General features: G+C 50.8%; 2 protein-coding genes across 4 annotated transcripts; one reads left to right on the top strand and one right to left on the bottom strand.

Moving 5' to 3' along the window:
- Positions 1 to 96: 96 nt before the first annotated feature.
- On the bottom strand, positions 97 to 19,280 carry ERICH3 (glutamate rich 3). 3 transcript variants are annotated; one of them, XM_063406834.1, is made up of 16 exons: positions 19,164 to 19,280; positions 16,133 to 16,226; positions 15,420 to 15,545; positions 14,725 to 14,796; positions 12,852 to 12,980; positions 12,141 to 12,218; positions 11,555 to 11,704; positions 10,154 to 10,417; positions 9,396 to 9,570; positions 8,443 to 8,629; positions 7,791 to 8,086; positions 6,196 to 6,420; positions 4,913 to 5,380; positions 3,499 to 3,645; positions 644 to 2,748; positions 97 to 203 (listed from the first exon to the last, which is right to left on the bottom strand). In XM_063406834.1, exons 1-16 carry the CDS (start codon positions 19,181 to 19,183, stop codon positions 132 to 134), a joined length of 4,608 nt encoding a protein of 1,535 aa, XP_063262904.1. In that variant the 5' UTR covers positions 19,184 to 19,280; the 3' UTR covers positions 97 to 131. The 3 variants fall into 3 exon arrangements, with proteins under 3 accessions (XP_063262904.1, XP_063262903.1, XP_063262902.1); XM_063406833.1 differs by lacking the exon at positions 4,913 to 5,380; XM_063406832.1 differs by lacking the exon at positions 11,555 to 11,704 and having other exon boundaries at positions 12,144 to 12,218.
- On the top strand, positions 19,170 to 20,690 carry LOC134555340 (uncharacterized). The gene is made up of 2 exons (XM_063406838.1): positions 19,170 to 19,291; positions 19,352 to 20,690. The coding sequence occupies exons 1-2, from the start codon at positions 19,182 to 19,184 to the stop codon at positions 19,908 to 19,910; spliced, it is 669 nt and encodes a 222-aa protein (XP_063262908.1). The 5' UTR covers positions 19,170 to 19,181; the 3' UTR covers positions 19,911 to 20,690.
- Positions 20,691 to 20,950: the final 260 nt, after the last annotated feature.

The raw sequence follows: 20,950 nt of genomic DNA, 5'->3' as shown, positions 1-20,950 counted from the left end.
CTGCTCCAGTGAAACGTGACAGGAGCTTGTGGTGCTCAGAGTAAGGAGAGGAGTGACAGCCCAGCCGGCACACACCCACAGCCAGCTGAGTGCGCGCTGCACGACACAACACTGAGCAGTGCAGAAAAAGCTCAGAGCAGAGTTTCTTCCCCATCCTGAGGCTGTTCTGAGGACATGATGGGTGGGTCTGGGTCTGCACCGTCCTGCAAAACAGTGACCAAACACCACAGAAAACGGGCTGAGCTACTGAGGTACTGCTGTGACATCTCCTGCAAGGACAGGCCAGAGTGACAGGGAAGCCGAGTGTCCCCAGGGCTCACCCAGTGCCCCCAGGGCTCACCCAGTGCCCCCAGAACTGTGACACGCTGGGTAGGGCGAGCTGCTCCGCACGGCCGCAGGGGAGGGAGGGCGGAGGGCTGTGAGAATCAGTGCCACAGCAAAGAGATGTATTTGCACGGGATTTTGGGAGCAGGAAACAATGCAGAAGACGCCACCCAAAAGGATTTACCATCCCTTGACCCGGATACCATCAGCAGCATTTAAGGAAGGGATAAGGAACGGGACGGGGCGGTGCATCCTCTGTCTCTCACAGGACCCAGCCTGGGCACTGCGGGGGGCAGTGGTTGACCCACACGGGACTCACCTGCCAGGGCCTGCGGCTCCTCTCGCCCACCGCAGCGGCTGCCAGGACCCGCGGGCTCGCTCCGGCGGGACTGTCCTTCCTCTGCTCCCCGGCTCCAGCAGCGCCCCCGGCACCCTCCGGCACATCCGCCACCTCGCTCTCTCTCGTGTTTTCACAGGGCTGTTCCCCCTCGCCTTTCACTGCTGCCCGCTCCATGCCCTGCTCCTGCCGCCCGTCCTCGCCCCGCGCTGTCCCTGTCTCTGCCAGCTGCGGCTGGGTGCCCAGGCACAGCCCCTCGCCTCCTGTGGACCCTCTGCCCCTCGCTTCCAGCCGCCCATCGCCGCGGGCAGGGGTGCTCGGGGAGGTTTCTGCAGCCGCCTGTTCCCCCAGGGCCCCTGTTCCGAGCACTTCCCCGTGCCGTGGGGACCCGAGCCGCCCTGCGCCCGACTCCCGCCCCGCCTCGTCCCGGCGCTCGGCTCCCGCCGGTGTCTCTGCCCTTCCCTCGCACCCTCCTGCTGCCTCCTGGCTCACCGCTCGCCCACCAGCCACAGCTCCATCGGCCACCCCTTCCCCGCCGCTCCCAGGCTCCCCGACCGCCGCCCTTCCCTTGGCTGGCACCTCCTGTGCCCCCAGCACCGCTCCTGTCACCCCCTCCTGTGCCACCGCCCGTGTGCCCAGCCCAGCCACGGTCGGGTCCCCGGCCAGGGCTCCCGGCGCGGCCCGGCCGCCCAGCACGGCGATGGCCACCAGCCCGGGCTGCCCTGCCCGGGGCCCGCCCAGCCCCGGGGCCGGCAGCGCCGCCTCGCCCACCACCCCCTCCCCGGGAGACCTCCCCTTCCCTCTCACTTCAACACAGCTCAGCCACCCCTCCGTCCCAGCTGCCGGCTCCTCTGAACCTGCTGCTCCCTCTGTGGCCTCCTTTTCACCTCCCGAGCCCGCTCCGGCCGCCCCTGCAGACCCTCCCACCACCTCTCCTTCGGCTGTTCCTCTCACTGCCCTCTCTGTCTCTGCTTTGCTGCCCTCGGACGGGTTTCCACTCCTAAGTGCTGCACTCTCCTCCTCCTCCTCCTCCTGTACTGACCCTTCAGTGACAGGATCCCCCCGAGCACCCCCCAGTGCCCCTAACCCAGGTGTCACTTCCAGTACAGGACCCTTGTCAGGCTCCACAGACTCTTCCATCGTGTCCTCCGCTCTCCGGAGAGCATTCCCTCCCACCTCCCACGCCTGAGCACTCTCAAGCGCTGCTGCTCTTGGGACACCTTTCCCCGTCTCCATCCACTCTTCCCCTGACGCCTGCAGCTGGGAAAACTCACTTGGCTTTACAAACCCCTCCCCTCCAGGCACTGCTTCTCCTGTTTCCTTATCCCCCGGTGGTTCCCAGAGAGCCCCAGGCTTTCTCATAGCCTCTTGCCCTTCAGAAACGTCTTCTTCAACAGCCTCTTCTCCTTCAGGGCCGTCAGCTCTGGCAATCCCACCTGCTGCCACGTCAGCACCCTCCACAGCCTCCTCTCCCTCTGACACAGCACCCACCGTAGCGTCCTCCCCTGCAGACCCTCCCTGCCCTGGGGACTCCCCTGCCTCAGACACTGGCTCACTCACCTCCTCCTCTGCTGCCGGCCCTACTGCTCCTTGGAGGCCTTCCCCTGCAGCCTCCTCCTCCTCCTCAGTGATGCCCCCAGCCCCCTCCTGCCCCCGGGGCATGGCTCCGTCTGCCTCCCACCCTGGCAGCGCCCCAGCTGGCCCCTCTGCCCCAGCTGCCGGCTGTCCCAGTGCCACCTCTCTCTCCGTCCCCTGCACCAGCACCTCCTGCTCCCCGGGTGACACCTCCGTGCCCAGCTCCACTGCTGCCTCCGCTGCTCCCTTTCCTTTGGGATGTTCCTCTGCCACGGCGCCCTCCTCGGGTGCGGATTCCTCCAGCGCAGTCCCCATGCCTGCCTGGGGCAGGGAATCCCCTGCCCGTGCGGCTTCTCCTCCGCCCTCTCTGCTGCCAAGCCCTCCCTCAGCAGCTCCGTCCTGCTCCAGGGCTCGTCCCTGCCCTGTCCCCTGCTCCTCTCGCACTGCTCGTGCTGCTGCCTCCTGCTCATCAAGGCTTCTCTTCCCTTCCGCCAAGGAGCTTCCATCTGGTGCTATTAGGAAATAATCGAACATTGGTTTACTCAGCCCCACCTCAGTGTGACATGCTTTACAGGGGTAGTGCTAAAGGTGCCATTTCTGCCCAGCAATGAGGGACAGCAGCCTGGGCACCCAAACAGAAATTGCTGTGCTACTGTGTCTTTAGTGCTGCTGTTCTGGCATCTGGCATAAAAAATGTATGGGAAATGTTGATGCAAGGCCAGTCATGCCTGCTCTGCCTCCCTCCCTGCCTGCAGGGAGCTCGTGTGTGTGTGTGTGTGTGTGCAACCCCTATAAGCTTGACAGTGACACTCAGAAAGTCACAAACAGCTGGCAAATTGCTCGTGTGAAATATGCACACAAAGGAGGAAGAACATTCAGCTTCCTGTGGGTTCTGTAATTAAAACAGGGAATAAAACAGGGTTGATTCCTGCCCCTGGGAACCAAACCAATTCCCAAGGAGGCTGCACACTACCTGGAAGCACATGGGACCTCACTACATTACTGCTTTCCACAGCTATTTTCCTGACTCACAGGGTTTTTATGGCCTGAATTCTTCTCCTAGAACCCTTTAACTGCCAAAAAAGCATTGATTATACATGACTATAGATGCCAGCTAGTCATCACCTATTTTTTAAAAGTTAGGAAAGAAAAAAGCACAAGAAGACTTTGATAGGCAAAGGAAAGGGAAAGGACGAACACTTCTGTTAAAATACTCCAGGTGAGCAATTTAATCCTCGTCCCTGACTGACAGCCAATCTTACCTCCACTGGCATCATGCTCTGTATTTGCTGCATTCTTTTCTTCCTCACTGGCACACAAATCACCAGGTTCAGGGTCAGAATTCACAGGATGATCATTTCCAGTTGCTTTCGCTATTTCCTCCTGGACTGGTTTGCAGTCTTCAAAAACTATCACAAAGAAAACAGGAAGCAAAGAAGAGAAACCATTAAAGAGCAAAAGAGCAAAAGGGGAGTAGCAGCCATCCAGCCATCTCAGCTTTAAAATGGTTTAAAATTCATTTTTCGACAAATCCTCACACTTAAAACACCAGCAGAGAAACATTCCAGTGTCAGAGCCAGTGTTACATTCTGAGTGGATCCTGAGCTCCAGCAGGTCCCCAGCTGCACCATGAAGGAGCACAAAGGCAAACACAGCAGCACAGGCATGCAGAGCCGTGCAGAGCCGTGCGGAGCCGTGCAGAGCCGTGCAGAGCCATGCAGAGCCATGCAGAGCCGTGCACGGCCGTGCACGGCCGTGCAGAGCCGTGCAGAGCCGTGCACAGCCGTGCACAGCCGTGCACAGCCGTACAGAGCCGTACAGAGCCGTGCACAGCCGTGCAGAGCCGTGCAGAGCCGTGCACAGCCATACAGAGCCGTGCAGAGCCGTGCAGAGCCGTGCAGAGCCGTGCAGAGCCGTACAGAGCCGTGCACAGCTGTGCAGAGCCATACAGAGCCGTGCAGAGCCGTGCAGAGCCGTGCAGAGCCGTGCAGAGCCGTGCAGAGCCATGCAGAGCCGTGCAGAGCCGTGCACAGCCGTGCAGAGCCGTGCAGAGCCGTGCAGAGCCGTGCACAGCCGTGCAGAGCCGTGCAGAGCCGTGCAGAGCCGTGCAGAGCCGTGCACAGCCATACAGAGCCGTGCAGAGCCGTGCAGAGCCGTGCACAGCCGTGCACAGCCGTGCACAGCCGTACAGAGCCGTGCACAGCCGTGCAGAGCCGTGCAGAGCCGTGCACAGCCGTGCAGAGCCATGCACAGCCATGCAGAGCCGTGCAGAGCCGTGCAGAGCCGTGCAGAGCCGTGCAGAGCTGTGCACAGCCGTGCAGAGCCATGCACAGCCATGCAGAGCCGTGCAGAGCTGTGCAGAGCCGTGCAGAGCCGTGCAGAGCCATGCACAGCCGTGCAGAGCCGTGCAGAGCCGTGCAGAGCCGTGCAGAGCTGTGCAGAGCCGTGCAGAGCTGTGCAGAGCCGTACAGAGCCGTGCAGAGCTGTGCAGAGCCGTACAGAGCCGTGCAGAGCCGTGCAGAGCTGTGCAGAGCCGTGCAGAGCCATGCACAGCCATGCAGAGCCGTGCAGAGCCGTGCAGAGCTGTCCACAGCCGTGCAGAGCCGTGCAGAGCCGTGCAGAGCCGTGCAGAGCTGTGCAGAGCCGTGCAGAGCTGTGCAGAGGGACTGTACTCACCCCCACCCTCCGCACACCAAGGAGACTCTTCGTTGCCATCCTCCATGTTCAATTCCCTGCTGTCCCAAGGCACTGGAGGACACCTCTCCTCCTCATTCGTGTTACTGTCTCCCAGTTCAGTCTGTTTGAATTTCCCATTAACCTCAGGATCGTGATGCTGCACTGCCATTATGTTTTCATGAAAAATTCGAGTATCTTCCCTTGCTGTTAGAGCTTCTGGTTTTGCCTGTTCTGCTTCATCTATTCCTTTCTTTTCCAGTGCAGAAGTCTCCTGATTTCCCTCCATTCTGAGCAGTTTCTTCTCCCCATTCTCATTTCCATAGTGTGCATGTTCTGGGCTATCAGAGGTACCTCTGATATTGCAGTCCTCTTTGCCATTCACATTGTCTGTCCTTGTGTCAGAATGAGAGTCAGTCTCAGTGCTGCACTGAGTGCTCATGGATGAGAGAGAGTCTGCAGGCCTCCTCTCTGAAAACAGCAAACTTTAATTTAGTATTTGTCACTAAACTTCTGCATTCGCCCGGCACTCACAGAGGGGCACAAGCCCATCCAATAGCATTCTCTGAATTACACCATCTGAGGATATTGTGACAACATTCCAGAAAGTGTAACTACAAGAACATTGCCCAGGTGTATGAAGTATTAAAATTAAAGCCATTTAACGTGGAGAGATTTTCTGATAATGGCAATAAACCAGAGTAGTTCTATCAATCACGCAGAAATACACCTCCAAATGCCCCTCTAAATATAGCTCAGACAGGGCTTAGCACAGACCAACAGCTTCATTTTTGATATGTCATTTTGATAAAGGACTTCAACCACAGCAACAATCCCTCAGTGCCCTTCTGTTAACTCACTGAATATTAGAAAGATCTCCAAAACCATGTGTAAACCCTTTGGGTTGAACTGGAGATGAAGTTCACTGTCTCTTCTAAGAAAACATATGGACATCATCATATTAAATTCATAAATGGAAAATTTGAGGGGAAAAAAGGAGTAATCCTTCATCTAACAGCAGAGCTGACTGCTGCACAGCCTTGCTGCTGTGCACAATCTACATGGGTTCAAGAAGAGATTGGTCTAACTCAAGGCAGAAAAATCCAGTCAGGCTGAGTAAAGTGTCAGAACTATAAACCATGCAGAAGTGCATGTTCTGAAAAGCATGTTGCACCAAGAAACCTTACAGCCCCAGTTTAGATTCCCACTCAGAGTACTATTCCTCCATCACAGGAAAATCATGCACCAGGTCAGCTTTTCCAAGCCTTGTTATGAACAAAACTAACCTTGTTGCTCATCTTCAGAGCCCTCGTCATCAGAATATCCATCACTTTCATCTTTCTCACTGTCAGAAGCCTGCAGTCCCTTCTGGGATAAGGTTTCACTCTCCTTTCCATAGTCTAAATTATGGTTTTTATCATCTGAGGATGACTCTGGCATTCTATTCATTTGATCACCAGTCTTTCCTTCTTCATTAACTTCTTCATCTGGTTCAAAATCTTCATCATATTCTAAAAAAGAAGAATCATAGTGTGAGGCAGGAAACAGAATTCACAATTAATAAAGTTCTTTTTAACCAGATAGAAGTCTTTAATCTCCTTTTGCCCTTGAATGTGTTCATTCTTTTTAAAGCCATGAGAGAATCTAAGACCACAGATAGGAATTGTAATAGCATACTGTCATAAAAAGGATTGTGTTCTTCATAGAGTAGCCAAAATGCAGCAAAACTACAAGTATGATTAATACATTAAAACAAAAATCAACAAAATTACCAGCCATGGAAAGTACTAGAAAAATTTAGAGCTGGGAAAACTCAGAATTAAATGTAAGAATCTCTCATTACAGGAGAAAAACTGGTTGTGATGGAAAAAAATTTACAAACAGTTGAGAAAAGTGGAGAAAGGTGATATATTGTAGTGTTAAGTATGATAGATGTGTATTGACATGGCCAAATAGCAAAGTGTCTCACAAGCTCAGTGAATTTCATGAACTCCAGCCAAAGGCACTCTGTTATCACACTGCTCTGACGTGCTCCTCCAGGGCCAGGGGAAAACCCAGCACAAACAAAGAATCACCTCTTCCATCCCCATTCTGGGCTCCAGCCTGGCCCCAGCCTGACAAGCCGTGACCTCTGACAGGTCACAGGGAAAGCTGAGCTGGAAGGGACCCACAGGGATGCTCGAGTCCAGTTCCCAGCCCTTCACAGCACCCTGCCTGGCTCTCTGGGTGAAGACCCTCCCCCTGCGGCTGCATCAGGGCAGACTCCCCTTCCCCAAAGCTGTGCTGTGCAGATCCCAGGCACCAGCGCAGGGATGCTGGCGATCCCCACCCAAAATGCAGAATGCACTGCTGCTGCGGGCTCCCTGTGCATGCAGGGAGCTCACCTGCACCGTGCAGGTGAGCTGCCACTGCTGCCACACCCGCTGTCCCTTGTGCCCATCGTTCCTCACTTCGCAGGTTTTATTGCTGCCCTCCTTTCCTTGCATCAGGGCTTTTAACATCCTGAAGTGACAGACCACCAAGGACAAAAATGAAGAGTTCCTGATGCAGAACCAGTTAGACAAACAATTACCAAGACAATGAGAACTAAGGGAATAAGGAGATTTATTTTTCTGTATGAAAAATCAATTGCAGTGTTAGCAGTGAGGTCTCTTTAGGTAACTCTCAGAAGGGCAGCTCCTCCTGAAGGAAAAACGCTTCATTAATCCCAAACACACATCTGGAGGGACTAATAAGTGGCAGATGAGCAGCAACAATGCAGAACTGTGAAAGCAAAAATAGGAATAGGAAGTAGGAATTAAAATCTCTCTGTAAATGTGATGTGATACAGACATCACCACATCCTCTCCCATTTCCCATCCCCTGTTTGGGAATACTGTACCACTGTTACTGATGTCTGGCTGGCTGTCTTCGCTCTCCTGACTGGACTGGTTTTCTGTTTCCTCATCGCTGGACTCCTCTGCAGTATCCAGAGTGTCCGCAACAGTCTCCCCATTCGCTTCAAGAGCACGTATGATCACTGATGCTGAATCTTCCCCTGATCCACGCTCAAGGCTGCAGTCACATGGGTGACAGTGCATAGCATGATGCCAGCAACACACGTGCCTCTGACAGCACCTAGTCTTCCTCTTCTTGGGGGGGAATAGCTTTTTGTCCAGACCCATCGCAGTAATGCACCTATAAAATAAAACAAATTGGCATGTATTGCATATTTCTTCCTTTGAACAATGGAGGGCAGCAGACAGAGTGAGTTCAGCTTGTTATTAGCAGTGAAAACAAGCTCCCATCTGCCTCTGCACTGCCTCAGTGACCCACAGTGAGAAGCACCCTGAAATACTGGAGAGCTCCCCCAACACAGATGCAGTTCTTCCTGAAGGACAGTAATGCTGCTTATGCTTGCAGGCAGCATTACTGCCTCCTGCACCTTCCATGGGCACTGAGAAACAGAGCAGGCAGAGAGATAAGAGAAGAGAAACAAGCTAGAAACTCTCTCAAAAGGAGGTCCCAGTGAGCAAAGTGTACTTTCTCCACACCTGTAGCAGGGAGGGGCTCCGGTCACATGCAGAACCCTGAAGTAGCTGTTTGTGCCTCGCAGCTGGGAACACCTCTGATATCTGTACTCACAGCAAGAGCTCAGCCTCTCAACCTGCAGCCCGTTGAGATAAAAGGTGAGGCTGAATGGGAAACCCAGGTGCCTCTTGGAGGTGAACTGGAAGGTATCTGCAATCACAGAAAGAAAGGGTTCAAAGAAAAATATCACACTTCACTGTCAGCCTGTTGCAAGTGCTGTAGCTCAGCTGCATCAGCAGAGCACCCAGCCCTCTGTGGACAGGCACTGGGGCTCTCAGGGCTGTTCAAATGGTTAAACTCCACAAATGGTTAATGGTAATGGTTAAACCCCTCCACACACAGCCCTGGCTCTCGCCAGCCCCGGAATCCTAAGGTGGGACAGCTAGGACAAGTGTCACACTGTCAGTTTGGCCACCCACTGCTACAGCAGGACAAAGACCAGAGCCTCCCAGACATTTCCTGTGTCCAGTTTCCCAGAACAAAATTCATCTTTTACTGGTGTGATGGAACTGCACTCATACAAAAAGAGATGGGAACTGGGCTCCCACTGTATACTTTTCCTTCTGGAATAACATTCACTGATGTATTTTAGCAATGCAGATGACCCTCTTTTAAGGACAATTTATTCCTACAACTGTTCTATTAACTATATATCTCTACAGAAAATTAACCTAAGCCACAAGTATTTTGTTAAATCAATTCTCTAAATTCTTCTGCCGTCATTGTAGAAGTGATTGTAACCTCACTTTAAACCATGGGATAGTAGATCCAGATTTAATGTGGAGGCAGATGGTATAAACATCCCTGGATGCATATATCTTGACCAAGCTGAGCTGAAATCATTCTGATGTCAGGGCAAAGTTTTAGCAAAAAACGATGTTGCCAGAGCCAATATAAACTATGACTGCATCCTTACCTCCTTCCAACAGCTGGCCTCTATAGACACAAATGTTTTCTGTTCCACAGTGTTGCTGATCGACTCTGATTTCATCCTTGAACTCACGGAGAGACACGTGCTTACTCTTTCCTCGGTAGACCATGGTGACAAAGGCGTTGCTGCACAACGGGGACTTGGGGTACCCTCTAGTATTCTGCAGCAGAAAATGCACAGAAATGCCTTCAGCTTCCAACAAGGGGTGAAAACAAAGCTCACGTCTGTGCAGCACTTGAGACTTCCAGGCTTTTATAACAAGTGCTGAGCTGATAAAATTGGGAAGTGTTTGTAACATGCAGAGGGTCTGGGATATGTTTCCAACTGAAAACCCAATGCATTGAATAGCCCTAAATTGCAGGGACCACATTTAATGACCCATATCATCCCTCCCAGTCCTGGATTCCTACAGCTTTATTTACAGGAGTTAAAACTGGCTGGAGGCTGTCACTGATGAGGTGTTCATTTCACAGACCCCTGAGATTCTAGTGCTAGAGACAGGATCAGACTGACTCAAGGGGAAGGCTTTGAATAACAGTTGCTGTAGGTTGTTGTTCAGCATTTTTTTTCTCCCCAGCGGAGGAAAAACACCAAATGTTTTCGTTTACAGAGACATGCATAGCAATTATGTATTTTAATAGTTATACATTTTCTTTATGCAGACTGGGTACGCACATCTTTCAGCGTGCGGCAAGCACCCCAGGAGGAACGCAGCACCCCGTGCACGGGCAGAGACCACTCACCCTGACCAGCACCTGCTCGTTGAAGGCCGTGGTGGGGTAGAAGCGCCGCGCCGTGGACGGCTCTGGCCGGAGCGCCCGGGCGCGGCGGCGCCTCCTGCGCAGGCGGGGCGGCGGCACCGGCACCGGCACCGGCACCGGGACCGACACCGGCACCGACACCGACACCGGGACCGGGCAGCAGCGCCCGAAGGCGGGGAGCCGGAGCGGGGCCGCGCCCGCCGTGCGCCCCGCCGAGCTCAGCAGCCGCAAGGCGTGCCTCTCCCCCTGGAAAAACAGTTCAGGAGAGTGGCGCAGCTTCTGCAAAAACACCGCCCCAGCAGATGGAACCGGCCGAGGTCCGGCTGCGAGGTGCATCGAGCAACCTGCATCCTTCTGAAACGGCTCCTTAACTCAGGGCCTGAAATCTTGCTCATTACAATATTTCCGGGCTAAACCCCTTTCTTTTAATTTGCAAGGCAAGATTCATATTGCCCGCAAATGTCACCCTCAGAGGTACAGACAGCCCTGCACACCAAGCCCTGGCTCCAGCCCCAGAGAGGTCTCATGTCAGACAGAACCCTGCACAGCCCTGCAGCTGGGAAGCACATCCCCAGAGCAGCCAGTCGGCCCACAAAAACATCACTTGGCATCAGTTACACAAGATGTGCTTCAAAATGCTTCTTCCTCCTCTGAACAGAGATTTCATCCTCTCGCAGAATGAAATGGACCTCAGCCCTTAAGAGTAAGACATCACTAGAGAACGAGTTCTGTGGATGCTGCATGCTGTGGCTCTGAGTTCTGCATCATGTTCTCAGAACTGACATCTCGTGTAGCTGTTTCGTCAGTTGTGAGCACTAAAGAAACCATTAAATCACCTATAATTTGAATAGACATAAGCAGACCAACCAGCAAATTCTTGGAGAAGGAATCGTGACCATCCTGATACACAGCAAACACAGATCAGAAGGGAGCTATTTACACAGTGGTGTAAATCTCCCAGCCAGTGGCAGCAGATCACAGTCCCACTCCAAAACCCTCTCACCCCACGGAACACATATCACAAAACCAATCACATTATGTTTTTCTGGAACAGAAGATAAGTCCAAATACCACTTGAAAGTAACTGCAAATATATCAAGATCATGTTTGAGCCTCATTCTCCCAGACCACTAGTGTGATTTTGTACTATAAAAGGTAAGTTACCACATTTTTACTCTCTGTGATCAAGAACTAGGCATTATAATGACCAATGAGACGGTGTCTTGAAAATTGAGGGGAAGTGAAAAAGGACAGTTTAAATAAAAGTTGTTCCCATTTGAAAGGGATGTTCCTCATTATATACAGTTCTGGGAACTACAGTACTTAAACAACATTATCAAACTGTCCCCGAAATGATCTTTTCAGAAAGAAGTATGGCCTCACCCCACGGACACACTGCTGATCATGTTCCAGTACATGGCACTTCTGTTTGGAAGCCTTTGGTACCGACCTGGCTGCAGCCCAGCCGTGGAGGGGCTGGAGGTGAGGGGGCTGCTGCACATTTCCTGGAGCCGTATTGGGTCGCAAGGAACTCTACAAAAGGAGAAAGAAAACAATGACAAAATCTCAGGTTTTGTCAGTGCAGATTCCAGTGCAGAGCAGCACCACACAGAAATGTAATAGCACTGATGAAGATATCTGGAAGTGACAAGTAATTTCAGGTACCTATAGGACACAACCCCTTCAGGCACCTCTAACTGACCACTCAAAACAACTCTTGGCCGTAAATACAAGGTTTGCTATTGTCTCTTCACCACACAGCCTTGGAGCAAACACAATGAACTTACAGAAACTGTAGCAGTTTGCTATGGATTTCAGCACATGGACCCAGAGAGAGTGCACAACAAAAATGTACCTACTTTTGTTCAATATTCAGCTTTTTTCTGACTGTTTTATTTCATGTTTTCCTTGTATACCCTTCAGAATACCAAGTTAAAATGAAACACCTGTTTCACTGAGGTTAACTCACCACCTTAGAGAGGGCAGGCTCCATGGTTCGGTGCTGATGAGGATAATGTCCACCACAACAATCAACTCCATGTGCCCTCTGTGTGGAGAGAAGGTCATTCAGGACTCAAAAGTTTCTCTTCAATCTGCACCAATTATCATTATTGATACAGAGAACCAGTTGAAACTGAGCTAAATATTTGACCTTTGACTTTAGGCTTTAGTACCATTATATTTCAAGAGTATATCAACATTCCTTCTTTGCTGTTAACAAAGAGCAAAAGCCAGAGCTCCTAGACCACAGGCCTCTGAAATGAGCTCCAGTCTGATTTTATCCCTTCAACTCTGTTTTCTAAAAGACTCCCACCATTTTCAGGGCTTTACAACGTGTGTAACCTTGTCTATAGCCCCTGTGTCTGCTGACAATGTTCAACACACTGATACCGGCCTCCCTGAGGTCATGAGGCAGCTAAAAGGGAAAGGCTGAGCAGATTTATCAGAGAGCAAAGTTTTGGGGGTTTTTTCTAGGTTTTGATGAGCTGTTCCTGCAACACAAGCTTCTGGAGATTCCTCTTTAACAGAACTTGGCAGATGGGAAATCAGCCTCAAGTGATCAAGGCTGAGGCCCTAACCCAGAACGATGCAGGCAGTGAATGCTCTGTGCCAAGGTCCATGTGCACACTTCCAGCTGCCTGTGCTTCCAGGATAGCATGGAGAGGCTGATGGAGCTCACCCACTGTGCACGGCCAGCTCGTTCTCTGGCCGCCAAAGGACACAGCTCGTGGTGGCACCTCGGAGCAAGCGGTGGGTGTGGGCAGTGCACACGGACGATTTCTTCCACTGAATTTCTTACATGGTGCACCTGAAAGAAAAAGAATTGACGTCTCTGAGGCACTGAATCCAAAAACAGGGATTGTCTCATTGTGTCTGTCTTTCACTAGACAGCTGTGACAATCAGCTGGCCTGGACCCAGTGGAACACCTGGTTAAAGAAGGAAAGAAAATCATGGGAGAATGTGAGAGACAAGCAAAAAGACTTGTTCTCACCTCTGATTCATTTTCCTGCAGCTCTCTACAGCTGCTGACCCGCCACATTCAATTTATGTTTGTTTCTGTGTATCTCACAATTCTTTGTTTGTTTGAAGGTCTCTTTTAAATTTGAGTGCAGCTGTCACTTCCCTGCTGTGACTGCAGCCTCTCCCCTCCCTCTCTTCTCACCAACCAATGCTGGGATGGCTGCCCCACTGGAAACAGAGAGCTCTGTCTCTCACCCTCCCTTGCTCAGCCACCTGCCTTTCTCCTTTCCTCTCAGACAAGCGTTTCAGATGAATTCACTGAATGGGTGAGGTGAGAATTAAATTACATGGCTGGCTCCAGCCAGGCTCCTGCATCCAGCCCAGCAGCACAGATCAGGTATCTGCAGGCATCTTACTGAAGGAAGCACTTCTGGTTTACGTTCCAAAATTATCCAAGCCCAGGATCCCTTGACAGGGTGCCAAAGTAGCTGCTTGCATGTGGTGACTTCCTGCCACAGGAGTTCCATCAGCAAACAACGCCTTTGCAATTTCCATAGTGACCAGTGTCTCTCAGGGGATCTCCTCTCTTTACCCCATGACTTGCTTTTAGATGTATTATTTACAATTTAACAGATCTGACACTGTTTACCAGCTGCTTAATGAAGCAGACACCTTCTCAAGGCACTCTTCTCCAATCATTCAGGTTCCTAATACAGAAATAAAATGCTGAGCATGTTTCTGACAAAATGAGGATGACTTTTCCCATATGAATTCAGGTGATTGCATGGGGAGAAGAACTATTGACTTCTATGGGATGTCCATGACTGTAGCTACAGAATCAAGTTCAACCTACGTGACACCAAAATGAAGACTCCTAAAACCTCTTTCATTACTCACATGCCATTTCTGCCCAAATCCTGTGGAGAGGCAAACAACCAAACACATGAGCTCAGTGCTCATCAGCAGTCAAAAGCAGAGAGGTCTAGAATTACTAGGAGGAGAATGTATCTTGAATTATTCATTCTGTTATGGTTCCCCATTTCAAAACAGAAATTGTAGAACGAGAAAAGGTAAAAAAATAGCAACAGTAATGAGAAGCCTGGAATGGCTCAGTAAGAAAGCTTAGACTCAGACTGAGGACCTTCAGTTTGGAAAACTGAGAAGGAATGTGAAGAATGTATGTAAAACCACAGATGCCTTGGAAAAGGAGAACATTTAATAACTTTTGTCATACTGAGAACAAAGGAGCATCAAACAGACATATCAGACAGCACATACATTTATTACAATACAGAAATGCAAGGAGGTACCATTTCATGCAATTCATGATTAAATCACCCAACCAAGAACACTGCAGAAGTAGAAGAATAACTAGATTCAAAGGAATTAAATGCATAAATGGAAGCTCCTGAACTTCTGGACAAAGGAGAGGTAACTGGAGCAAGATCATCCTCTACTTGCCTGTTTCTTGTACTTTTCTGTGTCAGAGACAGAGCATTTGTCTCAGTGAATCACTGGTCAGGCTTATGGTTATTACTTAACAGGCAAAACTGCCAGGTCCCATCAGCACCCAGCAGTGCTCAAGCTTTACCTTGAGTGGCTGCATCCTGTCGCTCCTCACAGAATGTTCAACCCTCCTTTTTATCTCCCGCTGGTGATGACGCTATCAATACAAGAGGAAGAGAAATCCCATTACTGGGCATTATGAAATGTCAGTGTCTGCAAGAACTCTTGCTTCTGTCCTGCCTGTCCCATGCCTTCTCCCTGGCCACTCCCCTCACTGGGGCCTGTAATGAAACTGCTGTGGTTTGAATCTGTTTGTGTTTTACCTGTGTGTGTTCACACAGCCAAGGGAACAACTGAGCACTGGTAAAGTTGGTAAAGTTGTAGGAACCAACTCCATTCCTGATATCCCCCAAGAATGTGCCCAAATTTTGTACTCAAATAATATATATATAAACATGTTCAAACTGGTTTGTTTTTATCAGAGCTTTTTAAAGCAAACTAGCCCTGTGAATATCACCTCATAATCTGAGAGCTGTCAAAAAGCCGTAAGGAAGGCAGGACAGCGCATGCTCTCACAATAGCACGGTTGACACTGAGAGGCTCCATGGAGGTTCCATGTGGGGAATGTCAGGCAGAAAGACTGTCCCTTTTCCCAGCAGGAAAGAGCCTTCAGGGGAGCATGAGGCCACACATGGAGAAGAGTCCAGTGTGAGTTAGCAGCCCCTGGCTGTCAGCGAGGAGACACCTGAGAAGGCTCACACACCCTCAGCAAGGGCATACCTCCATGTCAAGGATCTTATGAGATATGGCATTAGCCAGGCACTCCAGGGCCTGTCTCTGGTGGTCCCTTCTCATGGCATGGAGACGGTATTCTTTCTCTGGTATTATTCTTCCACTCCTTGAGATCTGCCACACACAAATATAATGTTACTGAAAAGGAAATGAAATAAAGTTTGTTTTGAAACAGTACAATTTCCCAGAAGACCTTCCTCCTCCTGGTTAGTTCCCACCTCTGCCCGTGTCATGGTGCTGGAGCTCACCTTCCAGCACTGTATTATCTTTGACCCCATGAGCTCCAGCAGCCAAACGAAAGGAGCAGCAGCCACATTTCTAATAGGGCTCAGCCTTGCCCTTCACAGGCCACTGCCCACAGGATTAAACACTTGCCTCCCTACTGCACCTGCCTGTGCAAAAGAGAGTCACACCTAGGAGTGCACCTGTAGTTTTAATGAAATGTTCAGCATATTCACCTTTACCAAATCCTTTCATTTTCCATTAAACAGTTTTGAAAAATAGCACTGAAGCTATTTAAACAAGTCAAAGATGCTTACATTTCACAGTGTAAAAAACCTGAGTGAATCAATATGATGCTGTATATCTGCAAACTGAAACACTTTGCAGAGAGAAACTCCAATGAGGAAAAGGAAATATGGAAAAAAGCATAAAAACATTTTGAATTGAACATAGAATTGAGGGAAACTTCTCAGTCTCACCAGTCCTGATTTCTGAAGATGTCGTCTTATCCTGGCATTGTTGAAATATCCAACCAGGTGTTTGTCTGTAAGACTGTTATAGGTTTCAAGAAATCTGCAATAAAAAATGGAGATGTTTGTAATCGCCTTGACTGACAAACTATTACGGTTTAAGTTAAACAGAGCTACCCAATAGTTTGCTACACAAAATGCTGCCTTAGTAAATCATCCTGGATTTGGTCAGATGAATGCCCATTAGGTTATGTAAAAGCAGTATCTTATGGCCTCCTGGAAATTCAGAAACACACGCCTTGTCCCTAACGCCACGAGCTGAGTGTGGGATGGCGCTGCCACCACGGCAGCGTGGGACCGACAGGCCAGCCCTGACAGCCCCTGGCACCAGCAGCTCCACAGCAGCTCCTGGACAATGAGCCCCGGGCAGGACAGAGGGGCTGGAGGCCACTGCACACACACAGCTCCCCTCCACTCTGCCAGGGACACCTTCCACTATCCCACATTGCTCCGAGCCCCCTCCAACCTGACCCCGAGCACTCCCAGGGATGGGGCAGCCACAGCTTCTCCGGGCAACCTGTGCCAGGGCCTCACTGCAATCCTCACAGTCACCAGGGATCAGAGCTTTGAAATTCTGAACCTCAGATGTGAAAGTTGAACACAAAAACTGAAGCATCCATGATTAGCAGTTATATTTTTCAACTAATCTTAGCACAAGCATATCTTACTTCACCCTCTGGAGATCAGGACAAATAGAGAAGTCAGTGACACTAGGATGCAGTTTGTAATACCCTAAATCCTTTCACATTTGTACAGTTTACACACTCAGGTACATGTTGCATAATATATTCACCCTGACTTCTGAGCTGTCTGGGCAGGACGTGCTTCAGTTACACAGGAGACTGATCCCTTTTGTTTTCTTTGGCTGTAGATTTAAATGCACTGTGCCTCTATTACATCCCCTTCAGCTGGATAATTCAGTGATATGTCTATTACTGTGCTGATCTGCCACACCCAAAAGCATGTTCAAGGCAAAAAAGGACAAAATTTTTACAGTAAAGAGATCACAGATTTACAGGAATTTTATGTGGGGTTTCACAATAACCTCAAAGGTAGCTTCCAACAATAAATTAAACTTTAAACAAACAATGTAGGTTACTCTTTTATACCTGTTGGTTAAACACTGGTATGATAGCAACTGTTCTATGTTACTTTTTTATCCAGAGTTTGCATTTGAAACCACTAGATTCCACAATTTTGACAAGTACTCATTTATGGTGTCACTTGGCAACTGCATGTTGAGGCAGAGAAGAAACTCAATCCAGTTCCTTTTCATTCACTTCCTTCCATCTAAGATATCCTGGACTAGTCAAAACTAGTTAGGTAAAGGTATCCTGTAACTAGTGAAAATGCAGCTCCCACCTGAACACAGCGGTGTGGCAATTTCTGTTTCACCAAAGTCTCAAAACATGTATTTTGTCACTTAAATTAGGAACCAGCTGGCCCTCAAAAATGTTGAATTAAATTCAAAGTTCAAAAGGGTATTGGAGGAAATAAGGAAATGTGTTGGGCCTGAATCAAAACCCGTTAAATCATTGGAAAGAATGCAATTCTCTGGGGTCTGGCTGCACCGTGCTGCCTGGAGCAGCCACACTCCAGCCCTGCAGCCACCAATGCTGCCTCGGGGATGGACAGGAACAGCCCAGCAAGGCAACCACCCATCCCCTTTAGTCTGCTCAGGGCATCAACAAAAGGGCAAGAGAAGTTCTTATCTGAGCTGTTTTGTTCAAGATTCCAGTATTTAAGAACCATACACAAACATCAAAACCTCTGCAACAGGTAGGAGTGCAGAATTGGCAAAAACTATGTTAGGAAAAAACACAGCAAACTGTGAAAAACACATTACAGTGTCACAGTAATCACATCCCTTTTCTGGGCATTCCTGGAACTCCTTTTCCTCTGCCCATTTATCCTGTTCATTCTTCTCTCTGAAATGCTGGGGTTTTATTAGGACAGCAAACCATTTTCCTGGCACAGAACCTAAACTGACTGATCTATAGATTCCTGGAGTACGTCTGAAGCTCTTCTCAAGATGAGTGTCATGTTTGTTTCTCTGGCATTGCAGCCAGTGACAACATGTCACTCTTAGGGCAGTAATTTTATATTTGAGGTTATTTAGGTTTTTGTGATCATTGACAGTATTATTTATTAACAGTATATTTGTTCTCAGCTGGAAGCTTACCCAAAGCACTACATTCAGACCCAGAGCTGTGCACCATGGTAAATTTTAAGACCACTCTCACTCATTTGGAAGGATACCAAGACAAAGCCACAGCAGGCATCCTATGTGTTTTGTAAAGCAAATCTTCACAGCTAATATTTCACAGTGCAATTAAATCAGTAATAACCAAATAAATGATGTGTGAGAGAGCACCAAGGCTTCAGTTATTAATTGGCAGAGTCACAGGGGATCATGGTGCCTGTGCTCTACCTGGCACCTGTCTGCCACTCCCGCCCCCCCAGGAAGTCTTAAGCCTCACAGCCAGACACGGAACTGGGAGCCAAAGGAGTTCTGCCACTGATTTCTTGTGTGGCCCAGGAGCGAGTTCTACCACGGCTTCCTTACTCAGATCATTGCCCACTGTACCAGGATGTGCCAGATTTTATCATAGAGACCTGCAGAGATTCCCTGTTCCTCACCGCTTGTCTGTGACATCAGCTCGGGGAGGTGCGGAGTCTCTGCACCCAAAACCTGCCGGTCACTAGGGAGCCACCCGCAGCCGCAGCCCCGCGGCTCCGCCAGCCCTGCGCGGAGGAACCCACCGGGAGACCCGGCGGTCCCGGCGCTCCCCGCAGCCGGGCAGGTTCCCCGGGGTGTCTCACGGGGCACCCCCAGCGCCCCTGTCCCCCGCAGGCCCCCTGTCCTCCCCAGCCCCGGCGCGGGCTGCAGGGAGGCGCCGCTGCTGGCCCCGACCCTGTCACCGTTCCCGCGGAGCTGAAAGACCGACACGGAGCGGACCCCCCGCCCCGCCCCACTCACCGGGGCTGCGGGGCGCTCATGGCGGCGGCGGCGGCGGCTCGGCAATGCCCGGACACCGGCAATGCCCGCGGCACGGCAAAGGCCGGGCACCGGCTCGGCAATGCCCGGGCACCGGCACGGCAATGCCCGGGCACCGGCACGGCAAAGCCCCGGCACGGCAATGCCCGGGCACCGGCACGGCAATGCCCCGGCACGGCAAAGCCCGGGCACCGGCACGGCAAACCCCGGGCACCGGCTCGGCAATGCCCGGGCACCGGCTCGGCAAAGCCCCGGCACGGCAAAGCCCCGGCACGGCAAAGCCCGGGCACCGGCACGGCAATGCCCGCGGCACCGGCAATACCAGCCGTACAGCAAAGCCCGCGGCACCGGCGCTGCCGCCGCGTCCCGGGCGTCGCCAGGAGACGGCGGGAGGGAGGGAAGGACGGAGGGAGGGACGGACGGGAGGAAGGGAGAGACATGAGAGGGAGGGGGAAACGAGAGACGGAAGGGGGCCGGTGCTCCACCCGCCGCCTCCGCGGCGACACAGAATCACAGAACCTCAGAATTCTTGGGGCTGGAAGGGACCTCTGCACAGTCCAAGTGTCCAAGCCTCTGCCAAGGCAGGGTCACCTAGAACAGGTGACACAGGAACGCATACAGGTGGGTCTGGAATGTCTCCAGAGAGGGAAACTCCACACCCTCCCCAGGCAGCTCTTTCGGAGCTCTGCCACCCGCCACGGACAGAAGTTCTTCCTCATGGTGCGGTAGAACTTCTTGTGCTTTAGTTCATGGCCACTGCTCCTCATCCTGTGGCCGGGCACCACTGAACAGCGCCTGGCACCATTCCGTGACAGCCCTTGGCAATCCTGGGTCGATTGCTGAGATCCCCTCTCAGTTGTCTCCTTCCCGCACTAACCGCGCCCTCCTCGGGCAGTCTCTCGGCGCTGGAGATGCTTCAGATGCAGAACAATTCACCATCTTCTCCTGCAGCTGCTTGTCCTCCTTGTGCTGAGGAGTGCAGAACTCCACAAGCCTCCAGCTGGGTGGGGCTGGCGTGGGGCTGCGGGCACTGGTGCTGCAGCAACGCCGAACTGCGAGGGGAGGGGAAGGAAAAAAAGAAAGACGGAAAAAGGAAAAGAATAAAGAAAAAGGAAAAAGGGGAGGTGGAGGGCAAATATATGAAGGGGAAAAAATAATAAAAAGTTAAAAATAGAAGCATGGAAAAGGCGTTTTCATACAACACAGACCCAGGAACTTAAAAATATATCATGAGGTGACAGGAAGCACTTCCAATATCAATCCTGATTTCCATCTCTCAGCCCAGATGACAGGAAGCACCAAAATGTGCATTGGCAATGGACACCTGATTTACTGAAATAAAGGAGCTACAACCACCCTTCCAAGATTGTTTTTCCCTTCTTCCTGCAGTTTTTGTGAGTCCCAGCTGAAGTACAGACTCACAGGGTAATGCCTCCAGGGGCCACAGAGTGACTGATCTGAGCAGAGATCCCTGCAGTGAGGAAGAGCAGGGCCAACCTTCCCTCCTGATGCCTCTGTTCCAAAATGTTAGACTTCACCATCCTCAAGTTTTCTGTGGCATTATCCACCCACATTCAATATTTATCTGCCTTCTGTAAAGGCAGCAGTTATTGAGGACATCAATATTCTCTTGATATTTTATCTTCCCAACTCTGTAATAAAGTCTCAAACTAACTGATTGTATCATCCTGCAGGAAGAAGTCAGGAACAGACACAGGACAATTACAATAGAGGCAATTACACTTCTAATGACTAGAAAATGTGAGCAG

Source organism: Prinia subflava, chromosome 10 (assembly GCF_021018805.1).
Source record: "Prinia subflava isolate CZ2003 ecotype Zambia chromosome 10, Cam_Psub_1.2, whole genome shotgun sequence".
Lineage (NCBI taxonomy): Eukaryota > Metazoa > Chordata > Aves > Passeriformes > Cisticolidae > Prinia > Prinia subflava.
The sequence above is the reverse complement of the archived record's forward strand: the minus strand, read 5'-3'. Positions and strand labels throughout refer to the sequence as shown.

Excerpts from the sequence above, each read along its gene's own strand:
- LOC134555340 (XM_063406838.1), top strand. The coding sequence starts at position 19,182 with ATGGCGGCGGCGGCGGCGGCTCGGCAATGCCCGGACACCGGCAATGCC. Across the intron at positions 19,292-19,351 it reads GCACCGGCACGGCAATGCCC|CGGCACGGCAAAGCCCGGGC; the intron begins GGGCACCGGCAC and ends ACGGCAATGCCC.
- ERICH3 (XM_063406834.1), bottom strand. The coding sequence starts at position 19,183 with ATGAGCGCCCCGCAGCCCCG. Across the intron at positions 11,705-12,140 it reads AGCCTGCCCTCTCTAAGGTG|AGTTCCTTGCGACCCAATAC; the intron begins GTGAGTTAACCT and ends CTCCTTTTGTAG. Across the intron at positions 10,418-11,554 it reads ATCAGCAGTGTGTCCGTGGG|GGGGAGAGGCACGCCTTGCG; the intron begins GTGAGGCCATAC and ends CTGTTTTTCCAG.